This window comes from Lycium ferocissimum, chromosome 8, assembly GCF_029784015.1.
Source record: "Lycium ferocissimum isolate CSIRO_LF1 chromosome 8, AGI_CSIRO_Lferr_CH_V1, whole genome shotgun sequence".
In the NCBI taxonomy this organism is placed as follows: domain Eukaryota; kingdom Viridiplantae; phylum Streptophyta; class Magnoliopsida; order Solanales; family Solanaceae; genus Lycium; species Lycium ferocissimum.
Window position 1 is genome coordinate 44990126 of NC_081349.1, and position 18689 is coordinate 45008814.

The window sequence follows — 18689 nt, forward strand, 5'->3', positions numbered from 1 at the left end:
TTTTCCTGGAAGGTTGCTCAACTATTGCGAGTTAAAGAAGTTAAACCGGTGTTATTTGCGGCCACCTGAGTTGTGCCCAGAGATAGTAAATGGATAATCTAGCAATCATTATTGATAGGATTAGATATTGAATCACTTACAAATATCTCTAAGCATATTTATCCAAAATCAGTAGGTCATAGATGAAAATTCATTGCAATTACTCACTAGATACACATTGGCAAAACTTACCTCCAAAGTCCAAACCAACAATTATCCACTCTATTAGCAACGTGTTTTATGTCAGTTCGCCCACATATTTTGAGATCCTTTCGTCTTATGTAGGGAAATGGAATATGATGGTATTGTACTTGAGTCCTGGTCAAGATGGGTAGCTTATGGCATCTTACATAATTCAGAAATGAGAAATCTGGTGAAGTGCTTACCTTCTCTTTTTCCTTTTTCATTTTTCCTTTTAGTAATACACTAAGGAACAATGACCTATGAATTTTTTTTTCTGTTCTTATAAAGATGGTGTCTGGTTCTAACTTCTGAGAAATAATTGATCCCTAATTTTTTAATTTTTTTTAATTTTTTATGACAATAATTGATCCCTAATTTTGTAAGGTCCTATCTCATACTTTTCATTTTTTGCTTTGTACAAGAGCTGGAAACATGAAATCTATTACATGAAATATTTTATTATGTGGACAACGTTTCACAAGAAGATAACTACGTGCAACGTAAATCAAGCCCAAGATTATTAGAACCTTCTTAGTTGAGATTTTTTCTTATTTAAACTTAAGGAACTCTGCATTAGCGAGTGTAATTTGGCTATATGGAAAAGTAATTCACAAGATTCACTACAAAAAAATTTGGAATTAGCTACGAACTTTGTTGCTTGATTGCTCGTAGCTAACAATTTTTTTTTGATAATCCGTCGTTAAATAGGATTAGTCACGGATTTTGCTATTTAGCTATAAAATTTGTATGTCGCTTATTCCTTTTTTTTTTTTTCTTCCAGTAGTGATTGCTGATGGGTTCTTCACTTCCTTTGATGCTTTGCAAGTATAGGCATTGCAATTTGTAAAGCAACTTGGAGAAGCTATGCATGCTGTGCGCTTAGAAACGAATGGCAAGACAAATCTGCAGTTAGTTTATGTGATAGGCCCACCACGTACAGATAAGCTGCAGGAGCATGACTTTGGACCAGAAGATTTACAAGCCCTTTATGATGCTGTAGATAGTTTCTCTCTCATGACTTATGACCATTCAAGTCCTTACAATCCAGGTCCCAATGCACCTCTGAAGTGGATACGCTCTACGTTGCATCTTCTTGTGGGTGCTGGCAGCAGAGGTAGGAGATTGGCTGAAAAAATCTTTGTGGGCATCAACTTCTATGGCAACGATTTTGTCCTGTCAGGAGGTATGCATATATTTATCTTGCTGTGCTTTATGTAGCAACAACCCCTCTCCCTAAGGAAAAAGAAAAACACCAATTTGTTGACTTATGTTACCTTTGTTCTCTAGGAAGAAAAAGAAGAGGATCTTCTAAAGATTTTTGGCTTATGCAGGATTGCCTTTTAAAAAAAATGCTAAAAGTGCAAAATTTACTGAAACTTAGCCAAGCATTTAGTTAAGCAGAGTTCTAACTTTCCTCTTCTGTAAAGTTTTGAAGAAGATCGTAGAAAATGCAGATATTATAGATGTAAAGACATAGTTAATTTCATGTAAGGTAAAGGACTGCTTAAAGTTCTTATAGTGATTGACTCCATTTATTTACGCATATCCCTTGAGATCTTGTGATATATGTTTTCCTGGAAGGGATTTGCAAACAAAAATTTCAGTTGGCTATGGGGATTAATGCAAATATTCACGTAGTGTTGGCTTTAAGGGTAAATTTGAATGATTTAAGTGCAACAAAACAACCTTTTAATTCAATTTAAGGGTTAGTGATTAAAATGTCTTTAATTCTAGATTTTTCAAAAAATGATTAAACTAGACAATTGGGGGATTACTAATCTTCCGCAACTTTGGTGTCTAGACCACCATTTTGGTCACACATAGCTGTTGATCCTGGCATCTCTGGACAACATTCTTGTCCACTTGAGGGTAGAAGAATCAAATATCCGCCCTCAAGGGATCTTGCATCTCCAAGTTTTTCTGATTGTAGTTGGTAAATAATGGGTGAGACTGGCTGATCATGCCATTTGCTATACTTGTACTATCTCAACCCAAAAACTAATTAGGCCAGCTGCCGTTATTTAGTTGTGCTTCCCCAGAGCTTCTTTTATTTTGCTTTGAATTTTCATCTTTTTATTTGTTGACAGATGCTACACATATGTTGCTGGAGTGTACCGAGACCTGTTGAACTAGGGAAAATGACAAAAATCGTCCCTTATCTTTGGTGGTAGGTTCAAAGTAGTCCCTTAAGTATCACCTGAGCAGTTTTGGTCCTTTAAGTTTGCAGACACTGAGCACTTTTGGTCTCCGTCAAAATATTTATCAAACTTCGATTATTAAATTTAACTGGAACTCACATTTGGAAGTACAACCTTTGTAGTTTATGTTATTTTTGTCTATTGCAAGAGTGGTGCAACTTTTTGAGGTGCCTGTTATTTTTTGTCTATTTTTGTGTCTGATGTAATTTTTATGTTGCGGTTTCTGGGATTTTGACGGAAATTTTTGGTGTTTTTGGTAGCCTTTTTTTCCTCCCTATTTTTGGTTAAATTTAACAATCAGAGTTTGGTAAGTATCTGACGCAGACCAATAGTGTTCACTTTTGGCAAACTTAAAGGACCAAAACTGCTCAGCTGATACTTAAGGGACTACTTTGAACCTACTACGGAAGATAAGGGACCATTTTTGTCATTTTCCCCGGTGAACTACTCTACCATTGCAGCTCAAATGTCCCCTCTTTTTCATCATAATGAGATGGATTGCCTTTAGACTGACAGTAGATAATGATCTTTAATTTTTAAAGAGCATAATGAATCTTTAGTTGTTCATATATGGTCATCATTTGCTAAAGGATCATTACATGCACAGGTTTAGGTGGGGGGCCTATCATAGCACATGAGTATCTCTCTTTGCTGGAGCAGCACAAGCCGGTAATTCAATGGGAGGAGAACAGCGCTGAACATTTCTTCTTGTACTCTGACAATCAGAATGTCCAGCATGCTGTATTCTACCCTTCACTCATGTCACTTGCAATGCGGCTTGAGGAAGCTCTTTCATGGGGGGCAGGCATTTCAATTTGGGAAATTGGTCAAGGTCTGGAATACTTTTTTGATATTTTGTAGTGTTTTTCTTCTTCTTCTTCATTTGGTGTTAGTGCTTAGTCTTACATTTCCATTTGTTTGATTAAATCGTAGAAAGAGACTGTTGGCACATTTGGCGTAGATTAGTTTCTGAATCTAGAAAAGTAACAGCAATAGCTGCTCTATGTTTACATTTTCACTTCATTTGCACTTGTATGCAATCTGTCCTCTTCTTTTCTTTTCTTTTTTGGCGAGTTAGGGGCTTAAAATTGTTCTCTTGTCAATAGCAAGGGCTGCCAAGGGGTGATTGAATTTTTCTTGCCGCCGAGGGGTGGTTGAATTTTTCGTTCTTTGGTGAAATTCTGGGTGTAGTCTAATTCTGTAACTATCACTGTGATGGGTGGCTTTGTTCACCTCTGCAATCGCATGAGTTTCACTATATTATTGATGAGAGTGGACAATGCACCATTTAAATTGTAAATAAGGAAAAGTATCCTTATGTTTTGTAATTTATAGTTTTAAGTAGTATTATCAGGTCATTTTCCCTTCCAATCCAATAATGACTATATGTTTATGGTAACATCATGTTCTCCCACATATTAAAAGGGATGATGTTTATTTGCGAGCCTGGTCTATATTGAAACTATAGAAACAAGACGACCGAAATAATGACCGGTCAATACGAAACAATTTTCGTTTTATAAAATTGAACGAAAGGTGTACATTCAAGCATCAGTTTTTTATCCAAGGAACGATCATCAAAAAAATATAATTGCTGATCCAAATGACTTGCCAAACATCCAAGACTTTCCAAAATGAACTATGATTCTTATGATATGAACGATGAGACATTATTAGCCGCCAAGAAAAGCCGTTAATACTCCCAGAGAGTTAACTTTTTTTTTCATAAAAAACCTGGAACTACATTCGAACTTTTGGAAATAAAGTTGCAGGCTAGTGATACTGTAGTATGTCTGAGAAAGCCATTACTAACTGCTTCCAACCGGAGCTTCTTTCTTTTTCAACAGTCCGTAACCTTATGTGCAAACATGTACTCGACGCGCAGGGCATTATTTCGGTCGTCTTGTTTCTATAGTTTCAGTATAGACCGGGCTCGCAAATAAACATCATCCCTTTTAATATGTGGGAGAACATGATGTTACCATAAACATATAGTCATTATTGGATTGGAAGGGAAAATGACCTAATAATACTACTTAAAACTATAAATTACAAAATATGAGGATACTTTTCCTTATTTACAAAATATAACAATTTAATTACTAAACATACCAGATTTGGGATTAATGTGTCTTTTTATGATTTTGGGCCCTTTTTTAGGAACATAATCTGGATTTTAATTTTTGGCAGCATAGTACGATATTTTTTTTTTTTTAAGATTAGTATAGTAAGATTCAGTTTCTACTTTCAAAGTCCTTATCAAAAAAAAAAAAATCTCTCCTTTATTCTCTCTCTCTTCCTCTCATCATCATCAAAAAGATTTTTTCTCTCTCTATTCCCCTCATCTTTTCAATCTCTCTAACTTCTCCACTGTAGCAGTTCAAATACACCATTACTCAACCCTAAATTTCATATTTTTTCTTAATAACAAACGTTTTCATATTCATGACAAACAAGTATTTATTCTTCAACGTGTTTTATGGTCAAAATGATTGGTATGAATTTTGTATAGAAAATGGTATGTTTTATTTTTATTTTTGGGTTTATTATTTTGGGTATGAATAAAAAGTGTATGAAAATTGTTTTATTTTTATTTTTGGGTTTATTATTTAGAATATTGTATATTTTATATTTTAGTATTTTCATTTTTATTTTTTGTTCTCACTATTTTGTGTATGAATATTGTATGAATTTTGGTATGAATTTTGTATAGAAAATGGTATGTTTCATTTTTATTTTTGGGTTTAGTATTTTGTGCTTAATGTTGAGGAAAAACAGTACATTGTGCTTAATGTTGAGAAAAGACATGATTTTTGTGGATTTTGACTTCCAAATTTTGAAACTTGTCATATAAGATGTAATTTGAGAAATAGCTCTATTTGAAAAATCTCAAATTGCTAATTAAATAGTCAAAGTTGTTTGGGGTGTGAATATGTTACCAGCCTATCCATAATTAGGATACTCATTTTGGCATGTTATGACTTACTGTTGCTTAATGGAACAAGAAGTTTGGTGTGATTCAGTGCTAACTAAATACTCATATTCAAAGAACTGTAAGTCATTTTGGCATGTTATGACTTACGGTTACGTGATTTATGGGTTATGCTTTACTGCATATTAATTTTTTTTTTACTGTATTTGGTATTTTGTATTTTGCAAACTTAAAAGTATCATTATGTTTTGTAAATACACCCTCTATCTATGTATATATATGTTTTTCTCCCTAAACTATTTACTACTGCGTAAAAGTTTTCATAAATAGGGAACGTACATTTCAAAGGGAACACGAATAGTAAATATCCATTTTCTTCTAATTGCCTTTTCAAAAGTTTCATTACCCTATTAAAAAATTCAGAAGGCAAAAAAATAAAAAAATAAAAAGAGGAAAGGAAGCAGCAGGTAAGAACTGAGTTCCTATCTCGGATGCACAAAAAAGGTGTTGGTAGTCAACTAATGCAATATGTGTTGACTTTTTCAATTACATTTGTTAAGGACAAGAAGACTAGTGAGCAAGACTTCACACTTCATTACCTTTAATTTGTCTACCATCCAATCCATTTCTTTGAATTCATATATTTACTCACCTATTTACTAGGAAATTACTTGTTCTAATCAAGCTCAAAACAATACAGATCTGCAATTATTATTATTTTTTTTTGGCTATATTTGACCTTGTTAGTCTTGCAAAAAATGGGAGAGAACAATTGCTGGGAGAGAGAAGTAGTGATCACTGAGCTAACCAAGGGGAGGGAATTGATGTTGCAGTTGCAAAACCACTTTGATCCCATGAAACAGGATGTGTGCCAGTATTTAGGTGTGGAAATACTTTCTTCCTATGATAAAGCATTGTCCCTATTAAATGGCACAGCTTTATCAGGGATGATAAGCAAAGGTAAAAAGATTATTAATCCAGAACCATCTTCATCAACTGCCAAGCTTCAATCTCCTCAACTTCTGGCTGATAGTAGCACAAAGAGTTACCGCCGTCCTAGGAGTTGCCGCCGTCCTTCTAACTATAGGAAGAGGTATTCTCATCCCTCTCTGTCTTTTTTCCCTTTTCTTGGTTTAACTATGTAATATCCCCATGTGATTCACACTTCTCTTGTAGTGTCTAATTTATCTAGAGTTCTAGTGTTTCCTGCTAAAGAGAACTCCATTTCCAGGGTTCTAACCTAAGACCTCTAGTCAAGGCTGGAGGAACCTTTACTATCACCGCACCTTCTCATTTGTAACTGGTGGGAGCACCAAATTTAGTATAAATGGAAGTGATATGTGCTACATTTAAGCTTATAGATCTTTAGAACATTCAAAAGAATCACAAATTGCTTTAAATCTTAGTGCTAGATTGAATGCTTCGCAAAATCTGGATCTCTTGGATATGAGAGATGCCCGGGGCGGAGCCATAGAGGTGAATACGGGTTCGGCAGAACCCAGTAATTTCGACTCAAATCTTGTATTTGTTTAAATAATTCATGCAGTATGTACAAGTAATCTATTTAGAACCCATTAAGCAAAAAAGAATTATGGTCCAGAACCCATAAACGAACAATCCTGGCTCCGCCCGGTACCTAGCTGATCTTGGTATAATATGGTTAAGTGATGAATTAAAGTAAGATTATGCATTAATGAAATTGGTGTAGGCTTTCATTGGTAGAGGTTTTTGTTAGGAACTTCTATTTGTGATACAATTAATCACTGTAGGAAGATGGTGCCACGAAGGACAGAGTACGTACATGCTCGATCTGGAGAAGAGGTTCCACCTGAGGATGGATACAGTTGGAGAAAATATGGACAGAAAAATATTTTAGGGACAAAATATCCCAGGTAAGAATTTGTTTCCTGTCCAGCAGCAACTAAAATCTCGATATCTATGTTTCATGTATGTACCAAGTTCCCTTTCTTTTGATTGTGAATGAATTGGAAAAAGGGTTGATTGCTACAACACTGTCCGAGTTAATTTCACAGATGGTCATTGAATTCCAAGTTAACTTCTTTTTGCACTGCAGAGAATATTATCGATGTGCTCGTCGTGGTTTATCTAACTGTGGGGCTACTAAGATGGTCCAGAAAAGCGAGACAGAGCCATCGGTTTTTGAAATTACCTATGGAGAAAGTCACAGTTGTGGTCAAGAAACCAAAAACCAAAGTGACGAACTACTAGCTGCTGAATTACTTGCTGAACTTGGAAGATCAGGAGGGGAAACATCTGAATGCTACATTCCTGAGATGGTTTCAGCCCCAAATAATTCATTCAACAATTCCTCAACAGGGGTTGTATCTTCAAACTCCAATTCTCTATTCAACATCACCAATGCCGGCACCAATGCCGGCACCAATGCCAAACCGACTTCTTCACCTCGTCCAGACTCGAACTTGTCAATTTACAATGCCTTATTTAATGTAGGGCCTGAAATCGACTGGAATTCACGGTTTCCTGATCGCATTTAATGGTTTTAGTTAATGATGTACCTGAAAATGCTAGTGGCACATATAGAGGTGTCCGCAAGCATCATACGGGGAAATGGGTCGCTGAAATCCCCAGGTCCAATCACAGCACTCCCATCTGGCTTGGCACTTTTGACAATCCTCACGATGCTGCTATGGCTTACGATGCTGAGGCCTATAAACTCTATGGCGAAAATGCCAAACTCAATTTTCCTCATCTTTACAACAAATGGCACTAGAATTCCAGGCCTATGAAAATGCTGGGAGACTATCATAGCATTTAGAATATCTCTATTTGCTGTAGAGGCGGATTCAGGAATTAGATATTATGAGTTTAGTGTATATGATTCTTAAAATACAACTCGTTATATTTTAATTTTAATGTATCGTATCGTTAAATCAATCGTTACGTAACAACGAAAAGTTTCATTTTATGTAACAACCGATAATTATGCGTTATTACTTATCTTTTCCTTCATTTTTATTATCTAATAATTTATTTTGTCATTTACCCTACCTTTTTGATAGCTCTATCTTCGCGTCTACTTTTCTCAAGTTTATCCTTCGATCGGCGTGAGATTATATAACGACGAAACGATACAATCTATCTAAACATTGTGTTAATCAAAACAATATAATATGATACAATACAACACATTACAATATAATACGATACATTATGAAACAATATATAGCAGCCATCCAAACAAAGTGTTTATGAGTTTAGTGTATATGATTCTCAGCACTGAACTCGTTATATGATAGAGTTATGGTTTCATAATTACTATTGGTTGCAATTTTAGTGAATTTTTACACATAAATTTATGCTTCGCATCGAAAGTACTCAATTCAGATGAATCCATTATTGTAACATTGGATCCGCCCCTGATTTGTTGAAAAAGAAAGAGGCTCCGGTTTGAAGCAGTCCCTAACAAGAACTGCTTATTGGTCCGTTCGGTTTGGTTTTGAAGTTTATCAGTTTTCAATTAGTAAACATGGTAAAGCAATAATCAAACCAATAAGATATGTGTTATCGTCCTTAATGGTTCGATTATTGATTTAACTAATAAGAAATGTCTTCTAGGGACCAACCTGCTCCTCTAAATATCTTTCCTTTCCCTTCTTGTTTCCATTTGGTGATATATATGTCATTTCTTTAATATTATATTTAAACACCGTCAAGGTCAAATATTGCTAAAAAGGCAAATCATGTTACAAATTCAAAGAACAGAGTAGGTAAATTTAACCGACCTTATTGTGTTATCGGTTAAACTGTTAAGGAACCGGTTGACGAATAGTGTAAAATACAAAACCGTTTTCAAGCCGTTAAATCAATAAACCGATACTGCTATTGTTCGGTTTATTGGTTAAATCAAAATATGCACACCCCTAGTCCCCAGTGCCATTTGCTGTGGAAGTTCTTTATCTTTATGACTTAATTATAAACAAGTATTTTTGCACATACTACAGAGTCACTGAATTGTGGAACCTGCTTCATTTAAATACTGCATCCCCGTTTCCAAAAGTTGGAATCTACTAGTTCCAGATTGCAAGAAAAGGCTAACTGATACGATTCGAATTACATGCAAGCGAAACAATAGAAATAAATTGACTAACGAAAATAAAACGATAGGAATTCCAACAGGTATTGTAGAATGAGAGAGAATTTCAGACTTTATTTAAACGTCCAAGGTAACATTTGATATGTGAAACCAACTGTCAAGAAATAACCAAAGATATAAAGATTTGAAGAAAGAATTACCGTAAAGAATCAAGTTTGAAAGTAATTTCCAAATTCAATACGAATAAAAAGGATTAATTCCAAGTCTCACAATGATGTTTATGTATCGCAAAATACACAAAATCTCCCCTAGAAATGGTGTTCATTACCAAAGTTCACTCAACCATAAAAAAATTATTTAACAAATTATCTTTCTTTTATTTGCAACAAACGTCAATTATTTTTAATCACTTCAAACGTCATTTCCCCAATCCCCAAAATTTGTATAAATTGGCCAACGAAAAATGATGTAGCATTTTATTTAGTCCACATGACATTTTTTTGCCTCAGTCCACATGAAATTATTGACTCTTATCACTTAAAACTAATCCAACCTGCTCTGATCTGAATCAAGAACCAGAATAAAACCCTCTTTACTCCCTATAACTTTAATAGTTAAGTGACCATGTATAAAAACAGAAAACTTTTAAGTAAAAAGTTACGTATTTATTTTCATGTTGTTGCTAATTTGAATCTTTTTGCTCGTCTTCTACCTTTTAATCATTTGTTATTATTTTCCAATTATCTTTGATAAAAAGTTTAATTTCCCTATTTAAAAATAATTCTCATAAAGGGCAGAAGTTAAAAATAAACGAAAAAGGACAGAAATGTCATTAAGTGTTAGAAGTGACTTAAAATGGCCTCATTTCACTTATTTGATAAAAAATGTCCTTAACACATTAGAAATGGCTAAAAAATGTCATCCTTCAACCTATTGGATCACATTTGCTCCTAACGTTATTTTCAAGCTTAAAATTGCCCCTCCATTAACAACATAATTATAAGATATTTATGAAATTTTAATTAAGTACGTGATCTATATTTATTGGTCCACATAAATTTTTGACCCAAGAGAATTCTCCAAATTTATGACCAACCTTTCATTCAGTAATCATTACAATGGAGATGAGTTTTTCCATTGTAAGTTCATACAGAGCAATCAACGAATTTCGACGAAATAAAAGATCTATGTGACCAAATTTTCCTGTTAAAAAGAAGATCTCTCTTCTTCTTCATTCTCAAGAGGAATGCATCAAAAGGATCGTCTCATCGAAGATCCAACCCAACACAACTCGTTTTAAATTAACGCAACTAAGAAATACAATCATTTTTTCACCTCACTTTTTCAATTATTTTTGTACCAACAACTTTAAGAACTTATCTTAATCTTTGTTCATGTTCCTACGAATTTTTTACCAAAATAATACATTAATTAAAACAATTAACAAGAATAATACAATACTTTTAAAATTTATAGAAATAGAATAAACATAGTTGTGAGTAACGTTTTAGGTAATATTTTATTAAAATATTTTAATGGAAAAAATTTAGGACAGACGGAATAACGAAAATATACGTAACTGTGAGTAACGTTTTATAAGTATTTCGTTACTAGGAGTTACGATTCTCTGATTCTATTAATTACTCTCTGCTAAAGTACAATTTGTGGGTCCAAGATGATTTTCATTTTTCTTAGACCTTTTTTCTATGCTTATTTTCTTACTTTTTTCTTACAAAAGTGAGAAATCTCCTATACTACAATGTATATTACAACTTCTACACAATTTCCCAAGATAAAAGATAAAATTGAAGACCTTTCAATTTAAATAAACATAAGTAAAATTTATTCCGTTGTGAAATTTGATTGATCTGAGCTGCTCTTTTTGTGACCTGTTGTTCCTTGTAGCCGAAGTACATTATTGTCCTTACATATTTCGAAAAAGTATGCAAAGATATTTGTTTATCATAATATAATTACAATGCAATTTTAAATATCATCTTTGATTGTAAAAGTATTATTAATTACAAAGAGATAGATATTTCAAAAAATGAAAATAAAATTTAATTAAATAGACTTTAGTGACGCAAGTATGTGTATTAAATAAACCTTTTTTTTTTTCCAGTTGAAGAAGTAAATAAGAATTAATGTGTGGTTAGAAAAAGGAAAACGAGTGAGGGACTTCTATGGAACTTAAATCTCCACTTTAATTGAGCAATTTTCTTTCGTTGTATATCATTTTTAGTGTGGTTTGTTAGAAAGAAATAAAAGAGAAAGAAATAGGAGAAAAAAGTAAGAAAACAAGCACTTAATAAAGGAGTGAGAGAAATGAAAATCATTTGGACCCACAAGTTTTACTTTAGCAGAGAGTGATTAATTGAATCAGAGAGTCGTAACTCCCAGTAACGAGATATTTATAAAACGTTACTCGCTATTACATTTTATGTTTTTGTTATTCTGTCAGCCTTAACTTTTTGCGTTAATTTTTTTTTAAAAAAATATTACCTAAAACGTTACTCACAACTACGTTTATTCTGTTTCTGTAAATTTTAAAAATATTGTATTATTCTTGTTAATTGTTTGAAATAATGTATTATTTAGGTAAAAAATTCTGTTCCTTCACACTACTAAAAATCAATGTAACTTGTAATTTGTAAATACAGACAAGATCATGGTATCATTAGAAAGTCATTCAGATGTCTAATTGTTGGCTAGGGCTGTTCACAATTCACTTGTTCTTGCGCAATGTATCAAATATTTTAGGACTCTATTTTGATTTGTTGGAGAGTTAAAGCGTACTAATCACTTCCTAAATGAAAATGCTAGCTTCTAACCATAGAGAGCTTCTTTATTATTTTCGTCTTTTTTACTTTGATCTCTTTGTTTGGTGTTACAAGATAATCTTGTAAGTATGCTAAAGCTCAACATGTCAGTACAAGAAGTGGTTGAAAACGGGAGATGAAAAATTGATTTTATTGCTTAGCTACATTAATTTAATGGGTTGTCTTGGGACTTGGGTTGAGTCGGAATTTTGTGTGGACCAATAGATAAATGTCACGTGTTTAATTAAAATTTAACTCAATTTCCACATAATTGTGTCGTTAATGAAACGATAATTTTAAACCTGAAAATAATGTTAGGGACAAAATTAATTCAATAGGTGGAAGGAAGGCATTTTTTAGTCATTTCTAATACAGGAGACATTTTTTACACTTTTTCAAAAAATAAATAAATAGGAGTAGGTAATTAAGTAATGAATTCCTATCTTATGCACAAAGAAGGCCTTCATAGTCAACTAATGCAATATGCGTTGACTCTATCAATTACACTTGTTAAGGGAAAGGAGACTAATGAACAAGTCTTCACACTTCATTTCCTCCATTAATTTGTCTACCATCTATTCCATTTCATTGAATTTTCCTTTTTCATTGATACATATTCTGACCCTTTTACTAGAAAATTCTTTTTCTCATCAAGCTCGAATTGTTACAAATCTGCAATTTTTTTTTTTTTACCTTTTTATTTTGTAAAAATGGAAGAGATTATTAATCGACCACCATCTTCCTCAACTGCTAGGCTGGAATCTACCTCTAACTCTAGGAAGAGATATTTGATCTCATCCCTCTAACTTTACACTTATTGAATTGGACCAAATTTTTTAATATAAGTATATATGTAGTTGATGAAAAAAATAATTCATATATCTTCTCAAGATCTGTCATGTCAAATCATCTAGAAAATAAACTAGACGAGGAAGTGTACTTGGATCAATAAGTAGTGATGAAATTCTTCGGTCTTACAATTTATAGTCTTCCAAACCAAGATATGAATTTAAGTTGCTATGTTTAAGCTTAGATCTTTCGTCATTCAAAGAGTCATGGATTGCTTTAAATTTTTGTGGTAGATTGAATGCTTTGCAAAGTCTTGATCTCTTGCTTCCAAAAAATGGTGATGGAATACATGCATAAACAGCGGAAGCAAATAGTCAGGATCGAACTTGCATGTAATATAGACAACACATAATCAAAGATTTTAATCAAATATAAAATCGATACTTATTTCTTGAAACGTGACCGCAGTCGCAAATCGAACCTTCAGGCACGAGCAAAAGCTGTCCACGTGTTCATCTTTTAGTTCCATAGTCATTTCTGCTGTGTAACCCGAATAATACCAGAATTTGCAAAATTCGTGTGAGCAAATTTCTATGGAAAAGTTGAAGAAACTTCTAAAACTCTTGCCTCCTTATGGAATAAGGCCCCTATTTTATAAGTACAGGTTTTAGGGCTTTCACCCTTTTTCAAAACCTATTGGGTCTTTATTGTCCACCAAGAAATATTATTCCATTTAATTCTTTATTATTTGGGCACAGCAGGACCACAAAATTTAATTAACGAGGCTTCCTATTATGGAATTAATTCGAAAGATCTAAATTAATCCTACCATAATAAATTACGAATTATTCCACTAAAAAAATCGCACTCCCGCTTCAATTTCGAAATCTTTCATTAAATCTTATTTAACTCCCCATGTTAAGATTACGTATACCAATTAATTAAATTAAATTACTGACAATTTAATTCATTGACTAATTGAATCCTTTATATTTCCGCTTAACTTATATCATGTGACGGATACAAAATCCACCTACAGGGTTTTCACATGAGACTTATAAGCATTCATAAAGGGGTATCATCAATCTCAAAGCCGAGACATGGATTCTATCAACTAATTATTATTTCACAAATGTATTTTGTCATTATCCAATTTACCAGTAATACATAGACCCGCAATTAAGTCGTACCTTTTAATAAATCAAAATAATGAACAAATCACATTGATCATAATAATTATATCAAGATTAAGAGTATAAGTACATTTAATGAACTAGAGAATTTGTTTTATATATTCGGTAAAAAAACATTTATCTCTACTTTGGTCCGTTCAATACATCCAAAATGTACCACACAAGAAGACGGAACTATACCGTTCCCATAATGAAGATACATTATATTAATCTTGTGCTACAATCATACCAATGACTTTGTCCAAATTCCATCTTAGATTGTGAACATAAACTTTATACTTATAAGAACCGATGATTTCATCTTCCGTGTATAAGCTAAACTCTACACGCTAAATCATCTACTATGTAAGTAAAGGACACATATACTAGTACATTATCTATTTAACTCTTTATTAAAAATTGAATAAAAAATTATTCTATAATAAATACTATATCCAAACACATGATTAATAGTATATATCCCAACAAATGGTACCTATCCCATCTCAATTTAGTATAGTTAATTAATGAATTCCAGAAATTGGTACCTATCCCATCTTACTTTAGCATGGTTAAGTAATGAATTGAAGTAAGCATATGTATATTTCTCCATACCTCTCAAATTATCTGTCGTCATTTTTAAAATTAGTTATCTTAAATTATTCGTCATTTTAGAAGTTCAAGATAAAATTAATTAATTTTTCTCATTTTACCCTTAGTAGTATTTTTTCTTTAATTATTTTTTCCCGATTTATGTTTAGTAGTAATTGTTCTTGAAGACTACAGACACCTCAATTATGGGGATCATTGATGGAGATGAAGCAAAATAGAGTAAATATTCAATGAAGAGAGATTATTTATTAAGACATAAACAAAAGTAAAATAGTCAAAATCCTCATCCTAGTTAATGTTATCTTAAGCAACATGTAAAGAAAAAGACAATAGATAATTTGAGACAGAGGGAGTAATTTAATCACAGTTGAGTGTCAAGTTTTGTGTCAAGTTTTACCTTGAGCTTCCTTAGTTTTCTTTCCTATTTTCATGACTAATGGAGTGCTTGTACCATCCATAGTATTTTCTCCCCTATCAAGAATTTAGATTCGTTAACCTGCAGAGTTATCGGTGCTACTGCATTTGAGAGTACCCCTTCATCTCTTTCACTCGAACTTGTTGACAAAGAGTCTGTTGTTGATAGATGCGAACATTCATCCCTATCAATGGAGTCTTATCCTTTGCTTGAGTCAAACAGTGTGGATAGGGATGTAGATTTTCCCCAACTTCTGTGATTTTCGATTTCAAGAGAGTAAGAGATACGGGATTTTGAGGTTGATTTGCTGGTATTTTGCTCTGAAGAAGTTGGATTATTTGAGGATGATGACACAAAATCCATATTCTTGGGTTAGAGAGCAGTTGGTTACACCGACTAAGTGGTTGATAACAGGGAGAAGATGTGACAGAGTTCAAAACAGAAGAGAAGAAAACGTTATGTAAAAGAGAGAAATATGGAGATTATTAGTCTAAAAGGGGCGAAAAGAAAAAAGACAATAGAGATGCTTTTAAAGTGAAAGAGGTGGTGGTTTAGATGGAGTCCAAGAAGAGAAAACGGTTAGTTCACGAATAAGGCCACTCTTTAGAGGAGACACATTCTATGAATACCGTGATGCTTGACCGATGTCACACTTTTTCGTAGTTTAGAGCCTATGTAAGTACTGAGAAGTCTACTAAGCTGAATTGTCGAGAGACCAGATCTCTGCCATATATGTATACCTTCATCCAAAGGTCTCTTGATTTGTGCTTTCAAGGTAATTTCGATGTTGGTTCTTTAATATTTCAAACAACCATATGTTACAGTTTCCTTCTTCTTTTGATCATTTTCCATCCTCTGCTTCATCGATTTTTCAATTCTTCCTATGGCTCAAGTTTCTCTATAATTTGAAGTTTTCTTTTAACCACTGACGATTATTTTCTACCACATTTGACATAAGGATGTGTTCTTTCCTTTGTTTACCGAAGAAACATATTCTGGTGCGAGGGCCTTAAGGAGAGACTTCTTTATCTCAATCATGAGTGGGGAACTATTCAACAATCATCTTGACAGCTTCCTCTTTCCTCAGCCTATAAATAATGTCACTAATTCAATTTGAGAACCCAAACTAGCTTGAGTCCCTTGTAGTCGTGGAAGGGATGAATTGGACATCCTTTAGCCCACAAAGGCAGTACATTTTCCTTTCTATTTTGAAGCCCTTTCTTTTGAGGACTGGCTCCCTTTACTTTTTCTAAGGACTAGTTTCTTCAGTCCTAACTTTTTGCTTGACGAAGTTCTTATTCCCTTGAGAAAGACCAATTTTTGCTTTACAGTCATCCTTGTAGTGACCAACCTACTCATAATGAGTACACACCCGGTTCTCTGTTGTGGAAACATATTTATTGTGAGGACTGTAAGGCATCTTTTCCTTCTTATAACCAAGTCCTTCTCTACCACTTTCCTTATTCTTATGCATGAAAATAATTGCGTCAGAGGACCAGGCCTACCTAAGAGCTTTGTACCCTCTTCAGCTCTTCTGTTAGAAGCTCATTCTTCTCAATCTCACAGTCAGACTTTGTTTCATTTTCTTGAGTTTATTTTCAAGCTCTTCCTGAGCCTTACTGACTTCATTCTTTCCTTTAGAGGATGTTGCTATCCCCCTTCTCATTTGACTTTTCAACATAATGTATTGATGATTAGTCTCATTGATGTGTTTCTTTATATCCCTAATTGAGATTAACATGTCATTTCTTTCTTGTTCCACTTCACCGATCTCATCATTTATTTCACCTTTTTCAGTAATCAGAGTGTGATACACATCAATTAACACACTTGATAGTGATATGAGTTTGTTCTGAGAGTATACTTTCAAATTTTTCTCGACTTCATGAAAGTTTACCTCTCAATTCTCATCATTTATATCTAATTCAGCCATTAGTGCAAAGATTGACTCATATTTGGTTGCTTCATTTCTATGGCCGCCATTGATATAGTTCCTTGGTCATCTTCATCTTCAGATCCACTGAAGGAGCCCCCTCATGCTGCAAGCACCTGCTTTACTAGCTCATCAGCGGAGTCTATTCTTCTTAACTTTCTGTCGGGAAACTGATTCCTTCTCACAATTTTGTCACAGTTATCCTACTTGTTCTGAGGGTATTCTTTACCAAAGTGATCAGATCTTCCACACCTGTCACAGAAGTTGTCATTTCCCTTGAAGTTTATTCTGGAACATTCTATCTTTGGAATCCCACCAATTCTTCTGATTATCTTATGAAACATTCGTGTAAGATAAGCCATTTTAGATTCATCATCACTTGAATCTCCTCTGGCAGCTTTGAGAACCAGATCCCTTTCTTTCTTCACTTCATTCTTTTCCGCTTTCTTCAGGGCCATCTTCATCTCATAGGTCTTGAGATTTCTAATGAGTTCATCAATCGTCAGCTTGGTGAGATCTTGGGCTTTATAGATGGCATTTACCTTACTGTCCCAATAGTCAGGTAAGACACCAAGAAACTTCCTCACTAGTTTAGTATTTGTGATGACTTCTCTTAAAGAGTTGAGCTTATTGATTATAGAGGTAAACCTGGGGTGCATATCATGAATAGATTCACCTTCTTTCATCTTAAACAGCTCATACTCTGTGGTGAGTCATGTCGATTTTGGAGTTCTTCAACTGTGTTGTCCCTTCACGGCGCTGAGAGCTTCGCATCTCCCTTAGCAGTTGTGCATGATAAGATTCGATAGTGCTCATCAGCTTCTATACCACAGACAAGAATATTCTTTGCTCATCCATAACTTTCCTGTCTGCCTCTTATATTCTTTTCTTTTCTTTAGAGTGGTTGCCAAGCCAGCTTTATCTTTGTTTATGGGGACATGAAGACTATCACAAATGATGTCCCGTAGCTCTGAGTCTTCAGCCATAATGAAGTCATGCATCTTAGCCTTCCACCGCCCATAATAATTTCCGTTGAATCTGGGCGGTCTGGTGGATGATTGACCTTCTTCCAGGTTTGGTGGGGCTGCCATTTCACAGATTCTTTCTAGGTGTTAACTTTTTAGAAAAATACCTGCTCTGATACCACTTGTTATAAACTGTGCGTCCACCAAACAATATATGGAGAGACCTGGTTGTTTACCGGTTCTCTCGGACAGTAAAATAGCTAAATAACACAAGATTTTACCGTGGAACACTCCTTGCTCAAGGGATTAATGTCACACCCCGACTTTACTAGGGTGTGATGGGCACCCGACCCCATATTCGGAGCCGAGCGAACCCGCTAACTCTTATCTCACATATGAACTTATGAATTAGTAAGGAATAAATACATAGAAACTTTTTTTTTTTTTTATAAATAGAATCTGACATCATATAAGACTTGTGACGCGAAACATAATAACATATCGAAATTGGCTTGAGTCAAGCATTTACGACAACCCAATACCCACGACTCGTTCGC

At 33.9% G+C, this 18689-nt stretch overlaps 2 protein-coding genes across 3 annotated transcripts; both read left to right on the top strand.

The window, feature by feature from the left end:
• Positions 1-55: 55 nt before the first annotated feature.
• LOC132068596 (uncharacterized) lies at positions 56-3438 on the top strand. Of its 2 annotated transcripts, none has more exons than XM_059462228.1 (3): positions 56-412; positions 1054-1405; positions 3028-3438. In XM_059462228.1, the coding sequence occupies exons 1-3, from the start codon at positions 329-331 to the stop codon at positions 3279-3281; spliced, it is 690 nt and encodes a 229-aa protein (XP_059318211.1). In that variant the 5' UTR covers positions 56-328; the 3' UTR covers positions 3282-3438. The 2 variants fall into 2 exon arrangements, with proteins under 2 accessions (XP_059318211.1, XP_059318212.1); XM_059462229.1 differs by having other exon boundaries at positions 284-412; positions 1004-1405.
• Positions 3439-5577: 2139 nt separating this feature from the next.
• On the top strand, positions 5578-7868 carry LOC132066410 (probable WRKY transcription factor 41). The gene is made up of 3 exons (XM_059459727.1): positions 5578-6445; positions 7122-7244; positions 7427-7868. The coding sequence occupies exons 1-3, from the start codon at positions 6111-6113 to the stop codon at positions 7866-7868; spliced, it is 900 nt and encodes a 299-aa protein (XP_059315710.1). The 5' UTR covers positions 5578-6110.
• The last annotated feature ends 10821 nt before the right edge of the window (positions 7869-18689 follow it).

Excerpts from the sequence above, each read along its gene's own strand:
- LOC132068596 (XM_059462228.1), top strand. The coding sequence starts at position 329 with ATGGAATATGATGGTATTGTACTTGAGTCCTGGTCAAGATGGGTAGCT. Across the intron at positions 413-1,053 it reads ATTCAGAAATGAGAAATCTG|GCATTGCAATTTGTAAAGCA; the intron begins GTGAAGTGCTTA and ends TTGCAAGTATAG. Across the intron at positions 1,406-3,027 it reads CGATTTTGTCCTGTCAGGAG|GTTTAGGTGGGGGGCCTATC; the intron begins GTATGCATATAT and ends TTACATGCACAG.
- LOC132066410 (XM_059459727.1), top strand. The coding sequence starts at position 6,111 with ATGGGAGAGAACAATTGCTGGGAGAGAGAAGTAGTGATCACTGAGCTA. Across the intron at positions 6,446-7,121 it reads CCTTCTAACTATAGGAAGAG|GAAGATGGTGCCACGAAGGA; the intron begins GTATTCTCATCC and ends TAATCACTGTAG. Across the intron at positions 7,245-7,426 it reads TTAGGGACAAAATATCCCAG|AGAATATTATCGATGTGCTC; the intron begins GTAAGAATTTGT and ends TTTGCACTGCAG.